The sequence below is a fragment of the Cucurbita moschata genome, unplaced genomic scaffold (assembly GCF_002738365.1).
Source record: "Cucurbita moschata cultivar Rifu unplaced genomic scaffold, Cmos_1.0 Cmo_Scf00034, whole genome shotgun sequence".
Lineage (NCBI taxonomy): Eukaryota > Viridiplantae > Streptophyta > Magnoliopsida > Cucurbitales > Cucurbitaceae > Cucurbita > Cucurbita moschata.
In genome coordinates this window covers 108,935-131,142 of record NW_019268550.1, presented here as the reverse complement: position 1 = coordinate 131,142, position 22,208 = coordinate 108,935, and the positions used below count along the sequence as shown (strand labels likewise).

The 22,208-nt window shown below is 39.5% G+C and overlaps 6 protein-coding genes and 1 long non-coding RNA gene across 12 annotated transcripts in view; 4 read left to right on the top strand and 3 right to left on the bottom strand.

Moving 5' to 3' along the window:
* Positions 1-2,682, bottom strand: part of LOC111430559 (polyadenylate-binding protein-interacting protein 12) — a 4,518-nt gene extending 1,836 nt beyond the window's left edge. The window contains exons 1-10 of one of the 2 annotated variants that reach the window (XM_023066832.1): positions 2,572-2,682; positions 2,316-2,446; positions 1,537-2,154; positions 1,134-1,244; positions 996-1,040; positions 843-915; positions 652-764; positions 460-519; positions 294-341; positions 108-176 (exon numbers count right to left, since the gene is read on the bottom strand). In XM_023066832.1, coding sequence (XP_022922600.1) covers positions 108-176; positions 294-341; positions 460-519; positions 652-764; positions 843-915; positions 996-1,040; positions 1,134-1,244; positions 1,537-2,106 — 1,089 coding nt within the window. In that variant the 5' untranslated portion in view covers positions 2,107-2,154; positions 2,316-2,446; positions 2,572-2,682. Of the gene's footprint in view, positions 1-107; positions 177-293; positions 342-459; positions 520-651; positions 765-842; positions 916-995; positions 1,041-1,133; positions 1,245-1,536; positions 2,155-2,315 lie in introns of both variants that reach the window. The other variant, XM_023066833.1, reaches the window with a different exon arrangement.
* A 2,451-nt stretch (positions 2,683-5,133) lies between these two features.
* Positions 5,134-7,533, top strand: LOC111430567 (60S acidic ribosomal protein P1). Its single transcript, XM_023066843.1, has 4 exons — positions 5,134-5,357; positions 5,458-5,558; positions 5,642-5,854; positions 6,128-7,533. The coding sequence occupies exons 2-4, from the start codon at positions 5,490-5,492 to the stop codon at positions 6,179-6,181; spliced, it is 336 nt and encodes a 111-aa protein (XP_022922611.1). The 5' UTR covers positions 5,134-5,357; positions 5,458-5,489; the 3' UTR covers positions 6,182-7,533.
* Positions 7,534-7,761: 228 nt separating this feature from the next.
* Positions 7,762-10,299, top strand: LOC111430562. Of its 4 annotated transcripts, none has more exons than XR_002708333.1 (3): positions 7,762-8,682; positions 9,447-9,559; positions 9,772-9,860. XR_002708333.1 is itself a non-coding variant. In XM_023066837.1 (3 exons), the coding sequence occupies exons 1-2, from the start codon at positions 7,819-7,821 to the stop codon at positions 9,889-9,891; spliced, it is 984 nt and encodes a 327-aa protein (XP_022922605.1). In that variant the 5' UTR covers positions 7,762-7,818; the 3' UTR covers positions 9,892-9,896; positions 10,000-10,299. The 4 variants fall into 4 exon arrangements, 3 of the variants coding, with proteins under 3 accessions (XP_022922605.1, XP_022922604.1, XP_022922606.1); XM_023066837.1 differs by lacking the exon at positions 9,447-9,559 and adding an exon at positions 10,000-10,299 and having other exon boundaries at positions 9,772-9,896; XM_023066836.1 differs by lacking the exon at positions 9,447-9,559 and adding an exon at positions 10,000-10,299 and having other exon boundaries at positions 9,772-9,899.
* A 137-nt stretch (positions 10,300-10,436) lies between these two features.
* Positions 10,437-14,788, top strand: LOC111430558 (subtilisin-like protease SBT3.3). 2 transcript variants are annotated; one of them, XM_023066830.1, is made up of 11 exons: positions 10,437-11,218; positions 11,302-11,393; positions 11,498-11,595; positions 12,038-12,193; positions 12,280-12,953; positions 13,037-13,116; positions 13,201-13,446; positions 13,522-13,636; positions 13,706-13,898; positions 13,989-14,701; positions 14,746-14,788. In XM_023066830.1, the coding sequence occupies exons 1-10, from the start codon at positions 11,099-11,101 to the stop codon at positions 14,534-14,536; spliced, it is 2,322 nt and encodes a 773-aa protein (XP_022922598.1). In that variant the 5' UTR covers positions 10,437-11,098; the 3' UTR covers positions 14,537-14,701; positions 14,746-14,788. The 2 variants fall into 2 exon arrangements, with proteins under 2 accessions (XP_022922598.1, XP_022922599.1); XM_023066831.1 differs by lacking the exons at positions 10,437-11,218; positions 11,302-11,393; positions 11,498-11,595; positions 14,746-14,788 and adding an exon at positions 11,862-11,952 and having other exon boundaries at positions 13,989-14,638.
* Positions 14,629-15,303, bottom strand: LOC111430568. The gene is made up of 2 exons (XR_002708334.1): positions 15,268-15,303; positions 14,629-15,111 (listed from the first exon to the last, which is right to left on the bottom strand). It is a non-coding gene; the product is annotated as an uncharacterized LOC111430568 (long non-coding RNA).
* Positions 15,304-15,310: 7 nt separating this feature from the next.
* Positions 15,311-16,064, top strand: LOC111430565 (subtilisin-like protease SBT3.3). Its single transcript, XM_023066840.1, has 2 exons — positions 15,311-15,324; positions 15,415-16,064. Exon 2 carries the CDS (start codon positions 15,465-15,467, stop codon positions 15,960-15,962), a length of 498 nt encoding a protein of 165 aa, XP_022922608.1. The 5' UTR covers positions 15,311-15,324; positions 15,415-15,464; the 3' UTR covers positions 15,963-16,064.
* Positions 16,055-21,787, bottom strand: LOC111430564 (ribosome-binding factor PSRP1, chloroplastic). Its single transcript, XM_023066839.1, has 5 exons — positions 21,338-21,787; positions 18,165-18,308; positions 17,835-18,083; positions 16,627-16,735; positions 16,055-16,537 (listed from the first exon to the last, which is right to left on the bottom strand). The coding sequence occupies exons 1-5, from the start codon at positions 21,656-21,658 to the stop codon at positions 16,407-16,409; spliced, it is 954 nt and encodes a 317-aa protein (XP_022922607.1). The 5' UTR covers positions 21,659-21,787; the 3' UTR covers positions 16,055-16,406.
* Between the last annotated feature and the right edge of the window lie 421 nt (positions 21,788-22,208).

The window sequence follows — 22,208 nt, the reverse complement described above, 5'->3', positions numbered from 1 at the left end:
ACACACCCAAAAAAAAAAAAAAAAAAGAGGAAAGTTATAAACATGGTAGGATGAAAGGTTATAAAAAAACAAAAGGCAAAAATATCAACAGAAGAGAACAAGATTACCATTGTAAACTCAACAAATGCTATACGAGTGGAATGATGATAATCTCCAAGTAGCCTAAGGCGTTGAACCTACATAGGGTTAACAGATGACGTAGATTAATTCACAACCAGAGAACATAAAGCACTGTAAGCAGAATAACATCAGTCTTAAAAAATACAACATCTGTTATACGAGAAAGTGCAGACCTCTCCACATAGTGATTCAAAGAACAGCTTGACCTCTGCTTGAGTAACCTACATAACATGAAAACAACAAATATAAAAATAAAAAATATTGAAGTTCTTTCAACTTCTACTCTTCCAAAAACACAGTTCTCAATTACATTCAGAGATTTTTCACTTCCAAACATACCTTCTTGTCAATATTTGTACAATAGATAGTTCTTGAGCACATCTCACGTTCGTCGTCCGACTAGAAACAATAGAACACAATAAAGCCAATTTCAAGAAAATAAGTGGAATAAATTGTAAAGAGTTGATAGCATAGCTAACAAGTTAAAATGTAGTAAAATTTAGATGAATGACATTGATGGCTGATAATTACCCTGGGTAAAAATTCAGGATTGACAGGTGCTATTGCAGTTTTTGAGGGCAGCACTCTGACTGGATAAAAACCAAGCACTGTCCCTGAAAGATTCAAGGAAGCCCTTGCACCCTCTGGTAACATGAAGCAAATCAGATATGATAGCACAAGTAGGAAATGTATCTATGAATAAACTGAACTTGGGATTATACCTTCATCAGTGAACTCAATGAAGGCAAAATGAAGAATGGAGTTGGGATCACCACAGATACGACAGTCAACAACCTAATGAAGAAGACAAACATTAAGCTAGCAGTAAAATGCCAAAAATCATATCAAATGGAAAAAGGAGAATAACGAGTCACCTCTCCACAGTTAGCAAAGACGGTAGCAAGTAGCTCTTCAGTCACCTACAATGCATTTCCACCATCCAAAAATGAATAGGTAAAAAGGACATAGCAAGGCACATAAGCAGTAGAGTTGGGGGGATGGAAGGCTCTTACCTGCTGATCAATGTCTGATACATACACTGTCCTTCGGGTCATCTCATCTCGCTTCACTGCATTCATCTTATTATTCGTCTTCCGTCTTCCTTGACTAAAACCATTCTTCTTCTACCAAAAAGAACAGAGAAACAAAAGAAAATACAAAATCAATATGAGATTCATTCAACATAAACAAAGGAAATAGAATAGAATTCTGTACAATCCCTAGTACTAAAACGTGCAATCAAATAATACAACTCTCGTAGCAATATCATAGCACTTAGAAATGAACATCTCGTAGCAGGCATGTTTAGTCTGAGTGGTTTTGTTCACCAGAAATCAAAGTGCGGATTATTTAAGGCTTAACAATAGTCTAAATAAGCTTCCCAGATCTTTAAACAGAACAAAAAACCCCACATACCCTTCGATTATTATTCCCTTCGTTGTTGAGAGAATTAGCTTGCAATAGAAAGTCGTTCGTATACCCAAGGGCAGCACCGCCGAAGTAACCCGAAAAATTTTTGGCTAGCGAAGGAGGAACAAATTCCTCAGCCATGGGATTCAATTTGGATAGTAAGTCCTCCAGATCCCTCATATCCCTCTTAAAGTTTTCCCCTCCATCGGCTCCGTTTATCACTCCATTAGGCCTCTGATTCATCCCATAAGCAGCAGCAGACTTCACCATTAGCGACTGGGCATTAGTTTCAAACCCGTTCTGCATCTGACCCATTTGGGCCTTGAAATTGGGTGAAGGAAGTGCAAAAGAAGTTGCGGCAGCCGCTCTCTCCTGGAGGTGTGCCTTCTTCTGTGTATTCTGATCGATTCCGTTGGGATGAAAGTCGGGTTCTGCATTAATCGAAACCGCAGAATCGTTCTTAGGCTTCTGATTTTCAACGTCCTTGGGATCATTAGAATCGGAGGAAACCATGGTGTTTTCAAAACTTTGACTTGGAGAGCCGATTTTGGGTCCAACATTCTCAGCAACCGCCATGATGGGAAAGAGGTTTGTGCAACAAGATCGTTCTTTCACAATCTTATTCTGGAAAAACGAAAACAAAAACAAAAACAAAACAAAAAAAAAGAAGAAGGGTATGATCGAGATATCCGTCGGGGTGGAAAAAAGCAAGAGAAATCGGGAAAAGAATATTAATAATAAGAATAGGAATAAAAAGAGCGGTCAAAGAAGAGGTAGGGTGTTACCTGATGGGGGGAGAGGGCTTATCTAATACATTTCCATTGGAAAACGGCGAAACCCAGGAGGAGATCGTGGAGTAGAAGAAGTAAGAGAAGAGAGACGAAATTGAAGAGGATCGAAACGAAAACGAAAAACCCTGTGTGCGAATTAACAAAAAGGTGGAGAGCGAGAGAAAGAGAGAGAAGCGAAGTGTGAGTTTTCCTGTTTGGTAATTAGTGTAGAAATAGAGAAAGAAAGAAAGAGGGAAGGAGGAGTGTGTACGTTGATTGCTCAGATCGTCGGATTGCGGTGGACTATCTCTTGGGGCCTCCTTTCACAGCATCCCAGAAATGACCGATGAGATGAAATTTTTGGTACGCCCCCTTCCCCTTCCTCTCAACATATTTCAGGGACACCAAACTTTTCTTAATTCCCAAAATACCCATGGGCCTCCCATTACCCATGCATCAATCAACAATCACCATGCATCATGCATTCCTCTCTTTATTTCTTTTCTTTCCCTCGTTTCTTCATAATTATATCTTACTACAATTCAATTCATTTTTTTTCCCATTATAAATGGAAATTGCATTCACCACCCACCACCACTTTTTCTTTTTACATTTTTCACTTTTTTTCCCCTTAATTTCTAAAAAATATATGCTACTGCTTTCTTTTTTTTAACTTTTTTTTTTAATTATGTCCTGTTAACAGATTTGATAAAAAGAATTCATATCAATGACATACATTCTTGAAATATATAATTATATTATCTTTATTAATAAAATATACATTTTTATGGTTCAATTAGAGAAACTTCATAAAGTTTTTTTTTTTAATATGTAATTTAAGATAAAATATATTAAAAAAATCTCATGTTAGTTTATGAGAATAGTTTTTGATATCCCAAGTTGTTCGAGATAACTAAGATGACATCAAGTTGTTAGAGTGATGCAAGGGAAGGTCGAGGACGTCAAAAATCTAATCCAAGTTCTAAATCCTAAACTTAGGGTGCTATAGATGATTTTTTTTAGTTGTATTTGTTTTCTCAGACTTATTTACTGAAACATTTGAATTTTTAACCAAAATCTAAATTTCATAACGTAATTTAGCTTAGATTCGATCACATTTCTAAAAATAGATAAGAAACAAATAAATCAATGAATTTTGGCCAATCACAAATAGGCATTCGAATATGAGGAAAATAAATTTATGACTAATTACGTACTGCACAAATTAAATTGGTAAATTAAATAATATCACTTTTCTACCACAAATCCATTCCACAATGTAAGGTAGTCTAATAAAATTGTATATTTGATATGCAATTGAATATAAATTCTAAATTTCACTTGTATACTAAATAAGGCTAGTTATAGTACCAAACAAATAAAAGTTTTAAACATTCTCTACAAAAAAAAAAAAAAAAATAATAATAATAATAAATTGTATTTTAAAGATAAGTGTTTCTTTTTGGATAAAATTGTTGTTTTGTTAAGTTTCATTTGATTGAAGATAAATCTTTCACGTCGAATTTGATATTTAGATTCCATAAACTCCTATTCGATTATAAATATGGAGGAAAAAAGAAGTTTAATATTACTTTTTCTAAAAATGAGATTTTATTTAAGAGGAAAAATATTTTGTTTCACGGCTTTGACCATGCATTCTCTCTCGGATAAACATGAATTTAGAAAGTGTTATTTGTTTGACCCAAAATTGATATTTAGCGGTTCAAAAAAAAAAAAATCAAATTCTTTTTTGGAATATTTTTAGGGAAAAAAAACCAAAAAGATATTGGTTTCCATATATAATATTTTTAGGGAATTAATATGAAGCGAAAATGGGGTAGCAAATGAATAAATAATTAAATGATTTTATGAAAGTTGAAAAGATTTGAAGAGAAGGGTGTGGCAGTCGGCGGGGTACGTGAAGGGGATCCCATCCATCCAAGGCAAGAAGGCTGTGGTGGGTTGCCGGATTGGACACAAATTTATATTGAAATTTTATACGTTTTTCTAAAAAAATGGGAAAACATGAAATTGAAAGCTGTGGTAGAGGAAAGATAGTATATGAGAAATAAAATTCAGGATGTGGGGGTTAATAAAACTTGGGGACAACACAATGATGAGTTAGGAGTGAACATTATCATTTCCTCTTCACATATTCTACTCATTTCCAATGTTTTAACACAAATTATTCAAATTTTCACACTTATCCTATTAAAAAAATATTTTTAAAAAATACATTAAAGTAGCAACTAAAAAGACGAATTTTGAATAACTTTTAAAAGGGTAAGACGACATACTTTAAAAAAAATATTACTGAAATTGCATAATCTGTAAAAGTATTGTGTATTTGGGAGTGGCGTGTATTGTTTAAAACAAATTTAGTGTGGAAGTCTAAATCTGTTGTTAATGAATATTAGTAGGTAATTTAAGCAAAAAAAGGGGTAGGGAGTTTTTGCAGAGGAAGAAGTTCCAATGGGAATGCAAAGGTAAAGCGCAAAAGGGTTGGGGTGGGTGAGTGTGAGGCAATAGGCATAGGCTTCAGTCGAGTCCAGTGGAGTCCAGTCCAGTGTTGCTGAAAATGGTCAAGCACAAAAAGAAAGAGGGTTTGGTTCTCTTCTGCAGTTGCCGGTGGTAGACTCATATTTTGTGGACCACTCCCATTATATCACAATTTCCGGTCCTGGAAAAAGATTCCACCTTCCCCCACTTCATTATTATTTCTCTTCATATTTAATATCCACGATCCCAACCAAGCAAGGACAATGGGAGGTTTGAATCCAAACCACAAACCACAAACCACAAACCACAAACCTCTTGCTTCTCTTTTATATTCTCCTCTTTACTTTTCTTTTCCAACGTAATCTTACATATTCCCCGTTTCTGTACCCCAAATCAACGCCTTCCTTTTGGGCCCAATACATTTACGTTGGTCCAGTGAAGCCCATGTGAGATGAAGCCGGTTCGATAGCCCTAATCCCCCGTTCCATTATGTATGGCCATACTTCCGCCTATGGTGATCGATCACTCTACACGCATTTCCCTCCAAATACTATCCTGGTATGCTCCGCTCCTCCAACTTCTGCGTTTCACAATCTTCCAATTCTCTCTCTCCATCGTTTTCTGCCCCTTCTGATTTTTCATTCTTTAAAATTCCTAGGTCCTCATTGCATACCAGACGCTACTCTAACCATGTCTAGTAGTGAGCTTGCCTGCGCCTACGCCGCCCTAGCTCTTTACGACGATGGGATTGCAATCACTGTACGAATGATTCTCTTTCTGTGTTTTTTTTTCTTCCTTTTTTGTACTGGTTGATGCGTGATTAATCTGAGTGTTGGGTCTAGGCGGATAAGATTGCTGCTGTAGTAGCAGCTGCGGGGCTCTGTGTGGAATCATACTGGCCCAGCCTGTTTGCAAAATTGGCAGAGAAGAGGGATATTGGGGACCTTCTTCTGAATGTTGGCTGTGGAGGTGGCGCTGCGGCTCCCGTGTCTGTTGCTGCTTCTGCCAGTGGTGCTTCCGCCTCTGCTGCTGCTCCTGCTGTTGAGGAAAAGAAGGTATGTTGGTGGTTTTTTTTAATGTCTGGGCTTTATCATAGTTTAGCGGTGGTTTTGATAGAATTGTTTCATCATGGTGCTCTGCCTCCGCTAGCTCTCATTATCTGTTAACTGTTGATATTCATTTAAGGCTCACCTTCATAATTCATATATACCCACATTTAATATTGATGAGCGTAGTTTGTACTTTGAATCGATCATATTGTTCCCATTTAGTTTCCTTAGCCTATCTTCCCCCCTTTTATTGTTCATTTAATCAAGCCCATTGTGCAGGAGGAGCCGAAGGAAGAGAGCGACGACGACATGGGGTTCAGTTTATTCGATTAGGAAGCTCTTTTATCCTACTATTCAATTGGATTAGAGAATTTTTGGGTTCATCTTCATTTTTCTCCGCTCAATTGTCTCTAGTGTTTTTTATTTAATAGTGTATTTATAGTTGTTTATTTGCCCTTCATGTACGATGGAAAATTTATTTGACTTACTTAACATTGCAGTAAGACTAAACCGTATGAGAGGAAATCTTTGAGGGTTAAACCCTGGAACAGCGTATTCTTTCTTTTTGATTTTAGATTATTTGATAGCAAAAGGAGAGGACACGTCTTTTCACTTTGGTTTGATTTTGAAATTTTCACTAACTCAATTTTGGTATTCTTATAAAGTTAAGTGGAGCTTGAACAAAGCAAGGAAGCCCAGAAGGAATCATGTTAATGATATTGCCATATAATTTGTGGAAAATGTAAAGCCCATGCCCGACACCGTGGGCTTAAGCGTGGTGCGGCCTAGTTGCACATTGTGGCGCATCCAACTGTTTTTAAGGTAATCAAATTTAATTTCAGAACCGAAAAAGAAACAGTGAAATAAAAGAATGATCCGAAATTTGTGATAAATTCAGTAATTTACTCTCTACACGATTAGGAGAAGCTTCGATAGGCGTGTACGACTCTATCATGGAGAATCGAGAGGACTCGAGAATTGGGCAGCACGACACGTAAATCCAATGTATTCCGACACCTAATCCACGTAACTCCAACCATAGTTGTTCTTATCCAGTCCACCCTGGAGGCTAAATCCGGGCCGTGTGTCCAGAATCGATTGAGTGATTGAACGTTTGATGCAGTGGAGTCAAAGCGAAGGGGGTCCAAGTCCAAGCTTCTAGACGTCGCCCTCCCTAGAAGCTTCTACCTCCTCCTTTACTTATAAGAGCTTCTCCTCTTCCCCGGTCCTCCATCAGGTCTTAAACATCGTACAGCTTTCTTCTGCCTCTATTTCTCATCACTGTTATATTTTATTGTCCGATTCATAAAGGAGTAAGGATGAGGAAGATCATCTCTTTCTTCGGCTCCGGCAGTGGATCCTATGGACAGCCCACCAAGCTGACGGAGGGCGCCGCTGAGACCGTGAGCTCCAATAAAGATAACCAAATACGCAGAATTAAGGAGCAGCCCCATAGGAAAAGGAGTGCCCAACCCAGGTTCGCGCCGGAGTTGGATGGAGTCCACTGCTTTGAGACCATTCTCCCTTCCTGATGCCGATGCCGATGCCGATGCTTGGAGTGTTTTCCCTCTTTTCCATTTTCTTCCTTTGTTAGTACCCTTCCCTGGATGCCTGCGTGTGTTCACTGTACATTTCAAATTTCATTCATCAATAATATATCACAGCTCTGCCGGATTAAATTTTTATTAAGGACGCTTTGAAAAATGTAATTTTTATAATGTCAAAGCCCCATTATTAAATATGGCCATTGTCCTGGCAATCAGACTTTAGAAGCAATCAGATAAAGCCGCGTGGCATCTTTCTCTCTCTATCTCATCTCTCGCTGTGTCTTCCTCATTCCACTGTGTCCTGGTCTCGTATCCATTATACTGTACAGATAAATAATTGGTTTTGGATTTCTCCAGCAATCTGAAACCCTCGGTTGCTTTCCCCTCTCCCCCCCTTCTTCTACTTTTCACTTATAATTCCCGATGCTTTGTTCGGTACGGGCCGGGAAGGCTGCTCCCAATTGGCTGGACCGCCTGCGTTCCAACAAGGGTTTCCCGATCGCCGACAATCTTGACCTCGATCACTTCCTCACCAACCAAAACCTGGACAATCCCTCCCCCTCTTCGCTTCCTCATTCTAGCCCCCATTCCGCTCTGCCCGACCCCCACTCTGACTCTCATCCCAATTCCCACCGCCGGGACAATTCCTCCTCCTCCAACTCTCCCATTGAAAATGGGAACCCATCCTCATACGGTATCATTACCGGCATCCTCTCTGACCTCTTCAACATCACGGGTGCCTCTCGGAGTTCCAAATGTTCCGGCAAAAAGCTCCCCAGGAAACAGTCGAACCCCAAGATTTGTTCCGTTCCCTCTCTTACTAATGCTGACTATGCGGATGACAAGAATCTGTGTTGCGCCCAGAAAGAAGACAACATCCTCTCATCAAATTCTGATAATAGCTCGAAAGGCGGCGCCAATGCTGGGTCGGATAAAGCTCAGAATGCGCGCAGTATGGTTGAAGAGGAAGAGGTGGAGGATGAGAAGGGAGAGAAGGAACTTCAAGGATACTCGAAGAGCGAGGTTACGGTCATAGATACTAGCAGCGACGTGTGGAAGTCCGACAAACTGATTTTCAGAAGGAAGAATGTATGGAAGGTCAAGGACAAGAAGGGTAAGTTGAGGAGCTATGGGAGGAAGAAGAGGAAGCAGTGTTCTGAAATGAATGGCCTTTCCGATATGACTGCTTCCGCAAGTAAGATAACCAAATTCTGGGGATCAGAAGAACGCTTCCATTTCAATGCACCACAAATCCGTGGAAAGGAAGCTCTAAAACAATTGAACAAAGTAAGATGAGTTACTTTCATACTTGTTGATTGGAGTTGTGCAGTTTCCATGTACTGACATAGCTAGTTTTTTGTTTTTAATCATGAAATGATGGCTGTTGGTTCTTATATAGATGTAATCCATTCTGTTTTTATTTTGTGCTTATAGTCAGCTTGTTTATTTAGATTTAAATGTCGGGATGAAGACTTTGAAGTTTCAGTTTCATACATAGACGGTGATAGACTATCATGTCGAGAGATGGAAAAATCAATGAACTCCTAGTGATTGCTCGTAGGACTTAAAAGTATTCCATGTTTGTTGTAGAAGTTGCAAGTTATTATTAGTATTCCTTTTTTCATATTGGTAATGTATTTGTTGTCATTTTTATTGTGCATGTGGTTCCCTTCTATCAATTTTGATTGATATTTTATGTCTTAACCATAGTATGAAGAAGAACTTTGGTATGTAATGTGCTGCTTCCGTTGGGAATGAAGCATTAAGTCTCCCTAATCGTCACTTTATCATCGCGCAGTAGTTGTGGTCTTAGTCTTATGATTGTTATCTATGTATATGACGAGTATCAGGGTGACGCTTAATCAACAGCACAATCGTGTATCTCATAGCCTTGGAGCTGAATATCTTCTTACTCATCATTGATATCATCTTTTAACTGAGTTGTCTCCATGATGATATGATGTTCCTAAGTCCCATATTTTAAATGCTAGCCTAGTTGTCTGAACACATAATGGGAATGAATCCAATTCTATACCCACTGCTTTTGCCAGTTTTGATGAGCAGAACTTCTGGAATACACACACACACACACACACAGTAAGGTCTGGGAATGACCAATTTCTGACATTTATCACAAAGGTGTAAAATGTGTGAACTAGTTGAGGTATGCCCATCTTGGATGTTTGAAGAAAACGCTTTGTGCTGTGTTTTGCTTTCTGTTTAATTCTCTATAGTCCTTTTTAAAAATTTTATTAAAAGAGAATCCAATTAAGAAACAAATGGTTTTCCAGTAAACACGTATTTCTTTCTTTTATTTTTATTTTTCAAACATGAAAATTATTTTCCTTAGCGTTCTAGATTTTCTATTTCTTGCAGGGATATAATTCTCAGCATTGTTCTGACCCAGAAATTAGTGTTAGTGCACCGGATAGCAGTAATGACAAAAAGGAGAGTGTTTACTCCCTCTCCCAGGAAAATGGCAGCTATGATCACTAAAGGAAGTGGTAATTTTAGTTGGGATTTGGTGTTTTTCAGTTATGCAGACTTCGATGTCTCTAGCAGAGCTAACTTATATGGATTTTCTCTTCCAATTTTCCCATTCAGATCCATCCAAGGGCTTAGTTAGAGAAGGATTTTAATGAAGACGCACAGAACACTGACCATGGGTCTGGAAAGCTGGGACATTCGGTGGATGGATTGGCTGCTTAAGACTCTTCCTACTATTCTAATTTCTTAATTATTGGGACGACCCATTTTACAGTTACTGCAATTGCATGAGTGGACTCTTGTCCGACTCGCGAACTAAACTTGATGATGGTAGATGAAAATTGGGTGTAACTAGTCTATACAAGCCGTGGTATTTGTTTCAAATGATTTCAAGTGTAATTCCATCCTTGTGCTGAATGCGCTCTATTCTTTTTGGATCAGAATTACCTTTGATTAATGCAATCTCGTGTAAGATCGATTCTTGTTCATGAAGGGTATTGTGACACTTAGAGATGCTTAAAAGTCCTTGTAATTCATTTTGTCTGACTGGATGATGAAGGTATGAATAATGATCTGTCTGAAGTCCGGTGCCCAAAAAGCTGTCTAATTTATGTGTCGTCCATTGACAAAGAAGTACAGCAGTGTTCTCTTTTATCTCCCATTCATATTCATGTTTTGCTGCTTCGGTCTCCCAAACGAGAGCATTGCCCATAAACAGATTATAAAAATGGTGACCAATGGAGAAGAGAATGAATAGAAAAACCAGAGGCCAAAAAGCAAGTGGGGGAAAATGTCATTATTATGAGGGAGAATTGTTAGAAAGTGGGGGTATAGGATATAGACCTGGGTGTGCAAGTGTTATAGGGTGGGTAAAGGGGAATGGGTCTCATTTATTTGACAGTGCAATCGATAACGGAGTTGAACAGAGAAACATCCATTACAATTGATTCCGATGCTTCCTTGAAGGACACAGTCTTTGCGTCAAAACGTTGAGAAAGGAGGAGTACGCAGGCACAGAGGCAGTACTACAGCGGTTTGCCATTCTCCCCACTAAACAAGTGTGGTTGCTATTTTATTTGTTTATTTCACCAATGGGATAAAAAGTGATTTGACTAAGCTGAGAGGCAACTGTTCATTCTCCAATCCCTTTTGCTTTGGGATATAAAATGGGTAATGCGGCAACGCCAGGTTTGTCTGCAAGCAGCAGCTCTCCAAAATGGGTTCGTTTGCACACGGAAAGAGCAGCAGCACTACTATCTTCTTGGTTTGTATTTCCGTTTTCACAGCTCTCGATCATCTGTGTACATTACACATTCGTGTGGCTGCCAAAAGCAACGTTAGTTTTCGATTCTCATCATCCGATCACTTTTTGTTTCTCTCTCGTCGGATCCTTTAGCTTAATTGTTCTCTGCTCAACAGGTGTACATCGTTTATATGGGCCAAAAACCACATGATAATGAAGAACTGCTGGTAAAGGCCCATCATGGAGTTCTTGCCTCTGTCCTTGGGAGGTAGAACATGAATATAACCTATGAACAATTTATTTACTTAGTAAATATCAAGATTATATTTTGGAACATACTCCAGCAGAACTAATCTTTGCCTACTTCCGTAGCCAAGAAGGATCTGTAGATTCCCTGGTATATAGCTACAAATATGGATTTTCTGGTTTTGCAGCAAAGCTTACCATGGCTCAAGCACAAATGATCTCAGGTATTTTCTGTTGCTGATGCATTAAATATTTGTTGTGTATAGTTTTTCATCCGCGACCTACATACAATTGGGTGAGAAACATTCCATAATCGTAACATAATGGAGAACTGAGACTAGAATTCCTGGCAACATATGTTGCTCATCACGCGACTACCTCTTTTGATAGTCATTAGCTTTCTGTTTTTAGATACATACTTGCCCTGCACTCAACTGTTTGGTTCTCTTGTTAACGAGACCCTTCACTGACTTCGGAGTTACGGATGAATGACAGAAGGGAGGAAATTGAACTGCATATTGTGAATTGAGTACAACATAACATCCCAGTCGAGAGGCTTTTAGATCTCCACTCTTATCCTTGTATGGTACACCTTAAGTTGAAAGTGTTCCATAGCAAAGCAATTCTTACATTTTTTTTTTTTTGTTTTTTTTTTTTGAATTGCAGAGTTGCCTTCAGTGGTTGAAGTCATACCCAATCGTCTTCACAAGATGCAAACAACTAGGAGCTGGGACTACCTTCAACTGTCTCCACGATTTCCAAACTCTCTTCTACGGAAATCAAGAATGGGGAGTGGGGCCATCATTGGTGTCCTTGATACAGGTTTGGACTTCTGTTTTTCCTCTGATTCAATCCTTCTTCCTTTTATAGTCTGAGGTCCCGAGCTAACTGTCAGATACCACGGGCAGGAATCTGGCCCGAGTCTGAAGTTTTCTGTGATGAGGGTCTGGGGCCTGTGCCCTCTAGGTGGAAGGGTATATGCGAGTCAGGAGAGCTCTTCAGTCCAGCCAAGGCTTGTAGCAGAAAGCTAATTGGAGCCCGATATTTCGTCAAGGGGCTGGAAGCTGCATATGGACATCCCTTAAATAATAGTGAGTTCCAAGATTACTGGTCTCCAAGAGATAGATCAGGACATGGCACACATGTCTCTTCCGTCGCTAGTGGCTTCTTTGTGCCCAATGTTAGTTACCATGGGCTAGCTGTTGGAACGGTAAGGGGTGGCGCGCCCCACTCTCGGATTGCTATGTATAAAGTCTGTTGGCAAGTGAATGGAGGAGTATGCGCAGACATAGACATTCTCAAGGCCATCGATCAAGCGATATATGATGGTGTAGATGTACTATCTCTGTCCCTTGGTCCTTCCTTTCCTTCATACTCTGATGTTGACATGCGCAATGGGATTGCAATTGGCGCATTTCATGCTGTGGCGAAGGGAATAGTTGTTGTTGGTGCAGCAGGAAATTCTGGTCCAGCAGCTTACTCTGTCTCTAATATAGAACCATGGTTATTGACAGTCGCTGCAAGTTCTGTCGATTGTTCATTCTTAGTAGCGATTACATTAGGAAACAACTGGACTACCATGGTAATTCTTATCAAACCTCATTCATCATGATAACAGCAATTAGTTCTGGTTAGCTATTTTTATTGACCATCAATGTTGTGTAGGGACAAGGGATGTTCAGCGGAAAATTGACGAAGTTCCACAATTTAGTGTATCCTGAGGTCTCTGATCTGGATGACGAACGGTTAGTGTATCATTTCCTGGTATCCTATGCTTCATCATTACTTTCTACTAAATTGTTGTTAACGAGATGGTGAGACCATAACAGCGCTTGCGAATCTCTATCGTTGAATGATACATGGGCAGCTGGAAATGTGGTTCTGTGTTTTGCATCAGATGATTATAATGACGACACACACAATACTTCCTCGTCCGTCAAAAAAGTTGGTGGGTTGGGGCTCATTGTTGCCAAGAATCCTACCAAGGCGGTCGAACCGTTCATAAACAACTTTCCATGCGTTCAAATAAGCCTTGATATTGGAATGCAGATACTCAACTATATCCGCTCCACCAGGTAATTCGTCTTTCACTATATCCTGATTGCTGATGCCGCCTACAATCTCACTGTTATTTGCTACTTACCCCATAGAAATCCCCAAGTCAAGATTGGTGCTTCAACGACACGTGTTGGTCAGCCATTGTCCACCACTGTGGCCTACTTCTCATCTCGAGGACCTAATTCAGTTGCTCCAGCAATACTGAAGGTAACAATTCCATTTCAGTCTCCTGGTATTAGAAAGACAATTTGCTGAATGAGCCTGCAATTAGTACAGCCAGATATTGCGGCTCCAGGCGTTGCTATTTTAGCTGCTGTTCCTCCGTCTGACCCAAAGGACAGAAATTCTTATGCTTTCATTTCTGGTACATCCATGGCAACTCCTCATGTATCAGCCATTGTTGCCCTTCTCAAAACATTGCACTCTCATTGGTCCCCTGCCGCAATCAAGTCGGCCATTGTTACAACAGGTAGCTGACCTTCACCATTTAGCGCCTCTACTTTTAAATGTTATTTAACATATCACGCCTTCAACTGACGTTATAAACTATAATATGCAGCCTGGAGTTCGGATCCATATGGCGCAGTAATATTCGCGGAGGGACAACCAATGATGTCTGCCCGTCCTTTCGATTTTGGAGGTGGAATAGTGAACCCCAATAAAGCAGTGGACCCTGGTCTTGTATACGACATGGGGATGGCAGATTATATTCAGTATTTCTGTGCGAAGGGCTATAACAACTCCGCCATCTCGGGGATTACCAAGAGGTCCATATCTTGCCCCAAAAGACGACCATCTATTTTGGATATAAACGTGCCATCCATAACAATTCCCAGCCTTACTCACCCGGTAAGTCTCACCAGAACTGTCACAAATGTGGGTGCGATCAATTCCTCATACAAGGCTGCCATTGAGGCCCCGCCCGGCATCACCATAGCCGTAAAGCCTCGTATACTAAAATTCAACCACAAGATGAAGAGCATCTCCTTCACCGTTACTATCTCTTCTAATCACAGAGTAACAACCGGATACTGTTTTGGAAGCTTGACTTGGCTGGATGGAGTTCATTCCGTTAGGATCCCAGTTTCTGTAAGAACTAACATTTGACGTTCACTTGATAATCAGTAATCAGTGGCCAGTCAAATGGACGTGTTTGTACGACCAATATCATGTAGTATATGAATAAAGTATAGACAGACTTTTAAGAAAGGAAGTGAGACGAATCAAGATTCAAGTACAAACAGTACAACCTAACCAGAACTGGCCATGCCAGTAGAAAAGAGATTCTGATTACAAAAGATAACCCCTGCATGCAGAATCTTTCATTTATTATAATATTGTGCATCTCATTGTACCCAACACTTAAATAGATCTCATTTAAATGTACATACTCCCTGCAAGTACCCAACACAAAATTGTCTTCATCATCAAGTAGCCTCAAATTTAAATGTACATACTCCCTGCAAGCAAGGCCTTCAGATGCTCCAGTCAAAGTTGTGCAGTTTTAAGCAAATGTAATCTTGAACATGCAACTTCCTCCGTGAAGTCCAATCATTCCGCCAAGGAGGCTTCTCTGGCTACTTCAACCGTCACAGTTTCTATTTTCTCAGCATTGCCATCTTCTTTTGGGATGATAAGTCCATATCCTCCATCCTTTCTTTTATATAAGATGTTAATCTCACCTGAGCCAAATTGGGATGATAAGTCCATATCCTCCATCCTTTCTTTTATATAAGATGTTAATCTCACCTGAGCCAAAGATGAAACAAGCCACGATATAAACAGCACAGAATCCCAACAAAGCAAGTTTTTTTTTTTTAATAATCAAATCAACGCACCAGTTTCTTCATTCCGGAAACCATAGAAATCATGGTNGTCGGCCATTGTTACAACAGGTAGCTGACCTTCACCATTTAGCGCCTCTACTTTTAAATGTTATTTAACATATCACGCCTTCAACTGACGTTATAAACTATAATATGCAGCCTGGAGTTCGGATCCATATGGCGCAGTAATATTCGCGGAGGGACAACCAATGATGTCTGCCCGTCCTTTCGATTTTGGAGGTGGAATAGTGAACCCCAATAAAGCAGTGGACCCTGGTCTTGTATACGACATGGGGATGGCAGATTATATTCAGTATTTCTGTGCGAAGGGCTATAACAACTCCGCCATCTCGGGGATTACCAAGAGGTCCATATCTTGCCCCAAAAGACGACCATCTATTTTGGATATAAACGTGCCATCCATAACAATTCCCAGCCTTACTCACCCGGTAAGTCTCACCAGAACTGTCACAAATGTGGGTGCGATCAATTCCTCATACAAGGCTGCCATTGAGGCCCCGCCCGGCATCACCATAGCCGTAAAGCCTCGTATACTAAAATTCAACCACAAGATGAAGAGCATCTCCTTCACCGTTACTATCTCTTCTAATCACAGAGTAACAACCGGATACTGTTTTGGAAGCTTGACTTGGCTGGATGGAGTTCATTCCGTTAGGATCCCAGTTTCTGTAAGAACTAACATTTGACGTTCACTTGATAATCAGTAATCAGTGGCCAGTCAAATGGACGTGTTTGTACGACCAATATCATGTAGTATATGAATAAAGTATAGACAGACTTTTAAGAAAGGAAGTGAGACGAATCAAGATTCAAGTACAAACAGTACAACCTAACCAGAACTGGCCATGCCAGTAGAAAAGAGATTCTGATTACAAAAGATAACCCCTGCATGCAGAATCTTTCATTTATTATAATATTGTGCATCTCATTGTACCCAACACTTAAATAGATCTCATTTAAATGTACATACTCCCTGCAAGTACCCAACACAAAATTGTCTTCATCATCAAGTAGCCTCAAATTTAAATGTACATACTCCCTGCAAGCAAGGCCTTCAGATGCTCCAGTCAAAGTTGTGCAGTTTTAAGCAAATGTAATCTTGAACATGCAACTTCCTCCGTGAAGTCCAATCATTCCGCCAAGGAGGCTTCTCTGGCTACTTCAACCGTCACAGTTTCTATTTTCTCAGCATTGCCATCTTCTTTTGGGATGATAAGTCCATATCCTCCATCCTTTCTTTTATATAAGATGTTAATCTCACCTGAGCCAAAGATGAAACAAGCCACGATATAAACAGCACAGAATCCCAACAAAGCAAGTTTTTTTTTTTTAATAATCAAATCAACGCACCAGTTTCTTCATTCCGGAAACCATAGAAATCATGGTCAATATTCTTTAGTTGTTCGATTGCTTCTTCAACTGTCAACGGCGGCATATCGAAGTATTTTGTCCGAACAATCTGAAATCAAGATAAACATGAAAAAGGAAAAACAACATTTTAACCATTTCGATATATTATTCACAAGCTTCCAATATATGATGCATGATTTAGTCATCTAAAAATGATACCCAGGTTAGGGGTGAATGTCAACAAAATAGGCAAATGAATCAAAAGCTATAACGATCAAGTACGTTGGAAGGGGCCATAAAACACTCGTTAAGAGCAAAGGGTCTATGCAAGCTTTGAAGGATGTCTCAATTGCTGTGATGAACCAACTTGGTAACTCTAAGCAGGTTAAAGGGATAAAGTTGAAAGGAAATTCTAATGTAACAGTCCCTTGTAGACAATGAAGTACTGTCCGACAGTTAGAAGCTAATCAATAACAGTTGAGCACAACGCTGGCTCCGCAAGAAATAACAAATATTAGGCTTCTACAACTATGGAGGCCCTCTATCTTACATCTACAAGATCCAATTTCCGATGCTTTCATGTTCACCAAAAATAGCATGTTGTGAAAGAAAAGACCTGACTGATTAACCTTATACCGCTAGCAGATATTGTTCTTTTTGAACTTTTTCTTTTGGGTTTCCCCTCGAGGTTATTAAAACATGTTTGCTAGGGAAAGGTTTCCACAATCTTATAAAGAATGCTTCGTTTCCTTCCCAATTGATGTGAGATCTCACAGTAAATATAACTACGATGAGTTGGGCAGAATTTAGTTGAAAAAAGCACAGCAGAAGGGGAAATCAAGATTGAGAATGCACTGCTTTCCATTCTTCCCCCCTACACAAGGAGTAACTTATTGCACCTGGTTCAACTGATGCTGAGTTCTGCATCTAGCATTTCCTCAGACCAACCACTAGATAGGAAAAAGAAAATCAACTACGAAATCGATGATTGTTTTTCCTTATAAGAAACTAGAGAAAACAACAATTTCTAACTAAGCAATAACAGTTGTGGTTTAGTAACTCTAGCACTCATATTAGCTTCAACATGTGGAAAATAGTAAATATGGAACCCATGAGTTTGTACAAGCTAATATCACCTTAGATGATTAATATATGCAGCAAAATGAACTCAAGGTAAAAAAAAAAAAACCAAAGGTTGAAGGAATAACCTCATCAATAGCTTCTCCACCATCTTCCTGAGAAACCTCTTCTTCCTCATCTTCAACTACTATTGGCGCAGGTTCTCTTATTTTCGATCTGTCAAATCCTTTCATGTGCCGGCCATGATCTGAATCTTTCTCTTTAATCTTTCTCAGCTTTCTCTGCATGATGGAAGATACCAAATCAATGCTTGCATACACGGTCTCGGCATCTTCCTCTGCTCGTACAACTCCATGCTTCTTCGTGAATAAAGTAACCTACACAAACACACATGTTTTTAGAAAAGAAAAAGAATCAATTCATATGGATAAATTTAAAATAAAGGAACAATACAATACCTCGCATCTTCTAATTCTTGGGCCCTTCCCAAACTCACCACCTCTAACTGATAGTCTGACATCTACTTCTCTCACTAAGTGACTGTGCTTCTGGACTGCCTTGCCAACCTTCTCTTCCACGTGCTTCTTAACTGCCTCAGTCAACTAGTATTTTGCACAGTAAAAAAAATAACTCCACTCAAGGTCCGACATTTGAAACATTGAGATATGATAAATTGGGTAATTGAAATTCCGATAGCTAGTTGGTGGTCTTGTCATTCTCATTGGAGTTTCTACCAACAAGGTAATTTTTTTACACGTGTTAGTAGTGCTGTAAAGGGCTGAATAATAATTTGCCGATCAGAGTAGTGCTATTGTAACACCGGGAATTTTAAGAAAACAAATAAAAAAAGAAGCAGAATGGCACGAACGCAAGTTGGAGAAGATGACCTACAGTCAATGGTTAGTTTCTAAACCTTCTCTTCAATGAATTTGAAGCTAGCCCTTTTGATTTGACTCTACAGATATTATCTTTAAACTACTTTCATATAGATTTTGAATGCAAATTTTAAATTCTCTGTCTCCTATTTTAGGAAAGAAAGTGCAAATTATTTCCATCTTGGAAGAGTCTAATAATGGCGGTGAATAAGTTCATGCTCAAAGTTATACCTTAACCTATAGTATCTACGGGTGAAGATATTGTGCAGCTTTAGCATTGAAGACATGGATAGCTGAGTTGAAGGGCTTAATGAAACTTCAACATAGCTAGAGCTTAGCTTAAGTCTCTTCCAAATTTATGCAATGTTTACTTCGTAATGGACAAAGGAAATCAATGGCGTGAAAGGATCTAGAGAGTTTCACATATGCTTCAAAGAGTACACTCTAAAGTGTGGACTTGTCAAACTTGTTTTGATCAGTAGGAAAGGCCATATGCCCCTATGTACTGATTGAAAAGAGTTTCACATGCGTTCACCAATTTTTGAGTTCAAATAGCATTCAACAACTGACGGTTGCATAAACACGATAACTAAATGTAGTTGTATAAAAGAATGATATGACCACCAATTTGGAGATTCGCATGCTTTAAAAAACATAATCTTAATGACTATTACTATGCTTAAAGAACGCCCAAATTTCTTCTGGCCAGAACCAGCAAATTAGGCTGTTCACAGTGGTGCTGTTCTTAATAGATAGAGAAGAATTGGGAAGTGAACAGTTTTATTCAATCACTTGTCACTATAAATACAAATTCCAAATGCTAAAAATAGCCTAGTTAACTCCATAAAATCAGCAACAAACTACACTTACCCAACTCTAGCCGGTATCTCCAAGTATAGAAACTTAAGCTAACTGACTAAAAATATCATTAACAACTTTCCTAGAAACCAGTACTAATTCAAAGAAATAGACTTGCAGGATGAATTAACCAACGAGCGGAAACCTACCTTTTGACAAGGCTAACATTGGGCAAGAGAAAGCAGTAGTGCAAAGGGCTTGATTTTTTCATGATATACCAATCGGAATGGAGGGGATGACACGTACATGATCGATTATAATCACTACATAGTGGGGAGTGGGTCAACTTGATGCAAGAGAAAAAGAAAAATGATTTGAGGTGGCATTGTCCACGGAGAACCACCCCAAAGCCAAGTCACTATGGGATCTCGCGGGTATGGCTTTAGCTAAGCTTTACCAGCATGGGAGGTTTACTAATCAATGAACCAGCGTAACCTACTTTCTTCTGACAAAATCAACTAAGCTTAATCAGTTCTTTCACCTTGACAAAATCAACCAAGCTTAAGCTTAACCAGTTCTTCACCTTGACAAAATCAACCAAGCTTAAGCTTAATCAGTTCCACCTTGGCCTCGCAAGCATTAAGCTTAAGCTTGGAAATAAAGATCATTATTCAATCCAGTCGAAGGAAAAGTTTTTGCATGTAGTCAAGCAATCCCATACCCTCGTCAAGTGGAATTCGAGTTCCAAACCTTTTATAAGCCTATTACTTTCACATCTCTCTCCATCTCTAGATATCTAGAGAGAGATAGAGATCCGATCAACCGACTGTGCCTTACATGTGCTCTACAGGTCGGACTCCATCTTTCTTCCAAATGAACCCATTTTTTCTTTTGTTTCTTTTGATTTGGAAGAAGTTTTCAGTATGTCTCCAGATAGGACCCACTAAAATAAGAACTCCAAATGGGAGTGGAGTTGGCCTGTTGAGTACTTAACTAATTTTGGATGTGTGAATCATGCTGAAGAACTAAGCAGGATGATAAAGCTCGAGTTGTGCGGCTTGGTTTAGTGAAAAGCCAAGGGCCTATAGATTTCGTGATCCAATTTTACAAAGGAATCCCTCAAGCAGATATGTTGTATCTGAAGAAGAAAACAATTGAAATTGGGAAATACGAAGTTGCCATTGCGTGTTACCCCAAATGAAATAATCATGGAAGGGAAATGGTTGTGTTTGATGAGAAGAAAATTTGGTTTAGATGCTGATATAGAAGAAAATGAATGCACCTAAAAACCATCCCCTAGCGGCAATAAACGAAGATATAAAAGACTAGCAATTTGGATGAAGGTTAGGAAATAGGGTGAGGACCCTTTTTAGAGAAAAAAAAAAAATTGTAGTGGATTCCTGATGCCATGCTTACTATTGTTGATACTGATCATTTCAGAGAGGCTGTGTAGAGTAAAAAATGGAGAAGGGACATGAGTTTTGATATGGAAAACGCATGAGAAATGACGCATAGAAATTAGCAGTTTTAGCTGGAGCAAATAAAAGTAATGGAGAAGGCTTTGAGTAAAGGGAGAAACTCAGTGGAATAGGTTTCTAATTAGTGTTTGAAATGTTCAGTTCGGGGGGAGAAATTATTGGGTTTGTAACTAGTGGATAGTTTTGGAAGCACGCTTCAATTATTAAGGGTAGTGAGTTAGCAGGTCGATTAAGGAAGACGAATAAGGAGCACGAGATTTCTCTCTAGATCTTACTCCCAATAAGGAGCACGATCCGATTAAGGAACCAAATCATTAGAGAACGACTAGTCGAGACACTCACTAGTAAAGAAGTCCTGGACAGACCTAAGACTCCAACAATTCAGCGCAGTAGGAAACACGTGAAAAAAAACTGAAAACAAGAATTGGAACAGAAGCTTGCATTGCCTGAGAAACAACAGCGAAGATGAAGCTAAAATACCTCCAAATTTTTGCCTTGAACAATTAATTTGACGGAGGAGAGAGGGCCGTCCCAGGACATCCGAATACTGAAAGATCTTGTGGCATGACGTTTGCGTGGTGCTACCACAATGGTCCGAAAGCAGTGGTTGCAGGAGTTGAAGAAGGCAGAAGCATGGGAAGAGAGAGCGTGAGTTTTGAGAACAGCGGAGTTGGTAGAGGTGGGAAGAGAGAAGGAGGTGGGAAAAGTAGAAACTGTAGAAGAAGAAGAAGAAGAAGAAGAAGGCGTTAAGGAATGGGCGGAGAGGAGATTCGTTTGCATAGAAGAGGTGAGAGCGGCCATGGGAATGGGAACAGGAATTTGAAAACTGAAGAAACAAGGAGAGAAGGGAAACAGATGGATAAAGAAAGCGAGGCCTTTTTGTGGACGCAGGACGAATCCCGTGCCACTGCAGCAGCATCAATCTTCTTAAATAAATGTAATTTAAACTTCAATTTTGTAGGTTAGAGGAGCAGGCTTCACAAAATGGGATCTGGTGGGTTGTGTGCGTTATCCGAAATCCTAAGGAAACTGTCTCCCAATGCAACATTTGGATAATTTGAAGGTCTCCATCTCAGCTGATGGACCACTTGGATATTACTCCATTAGGTGTCCCATTTTCTTTCATAAAATTCGCAGTGGGTCTTTGTATCCGTGTACTCTCACTCTGCCATGCAACAGGACAGTCTGGATAGATATTCAGTACCAACTTTTACCCATATCAGATGAGCTCGAGCTCATAAAGACGTATTGGTGCATCAAGCGACTGCGTTAAAGATGGATGCAAGCAGAGATGAAGGGTTCTCTGTTGGACTCCACAACTTTTGTTCATGATGAAGGGTTCTCAATTAAA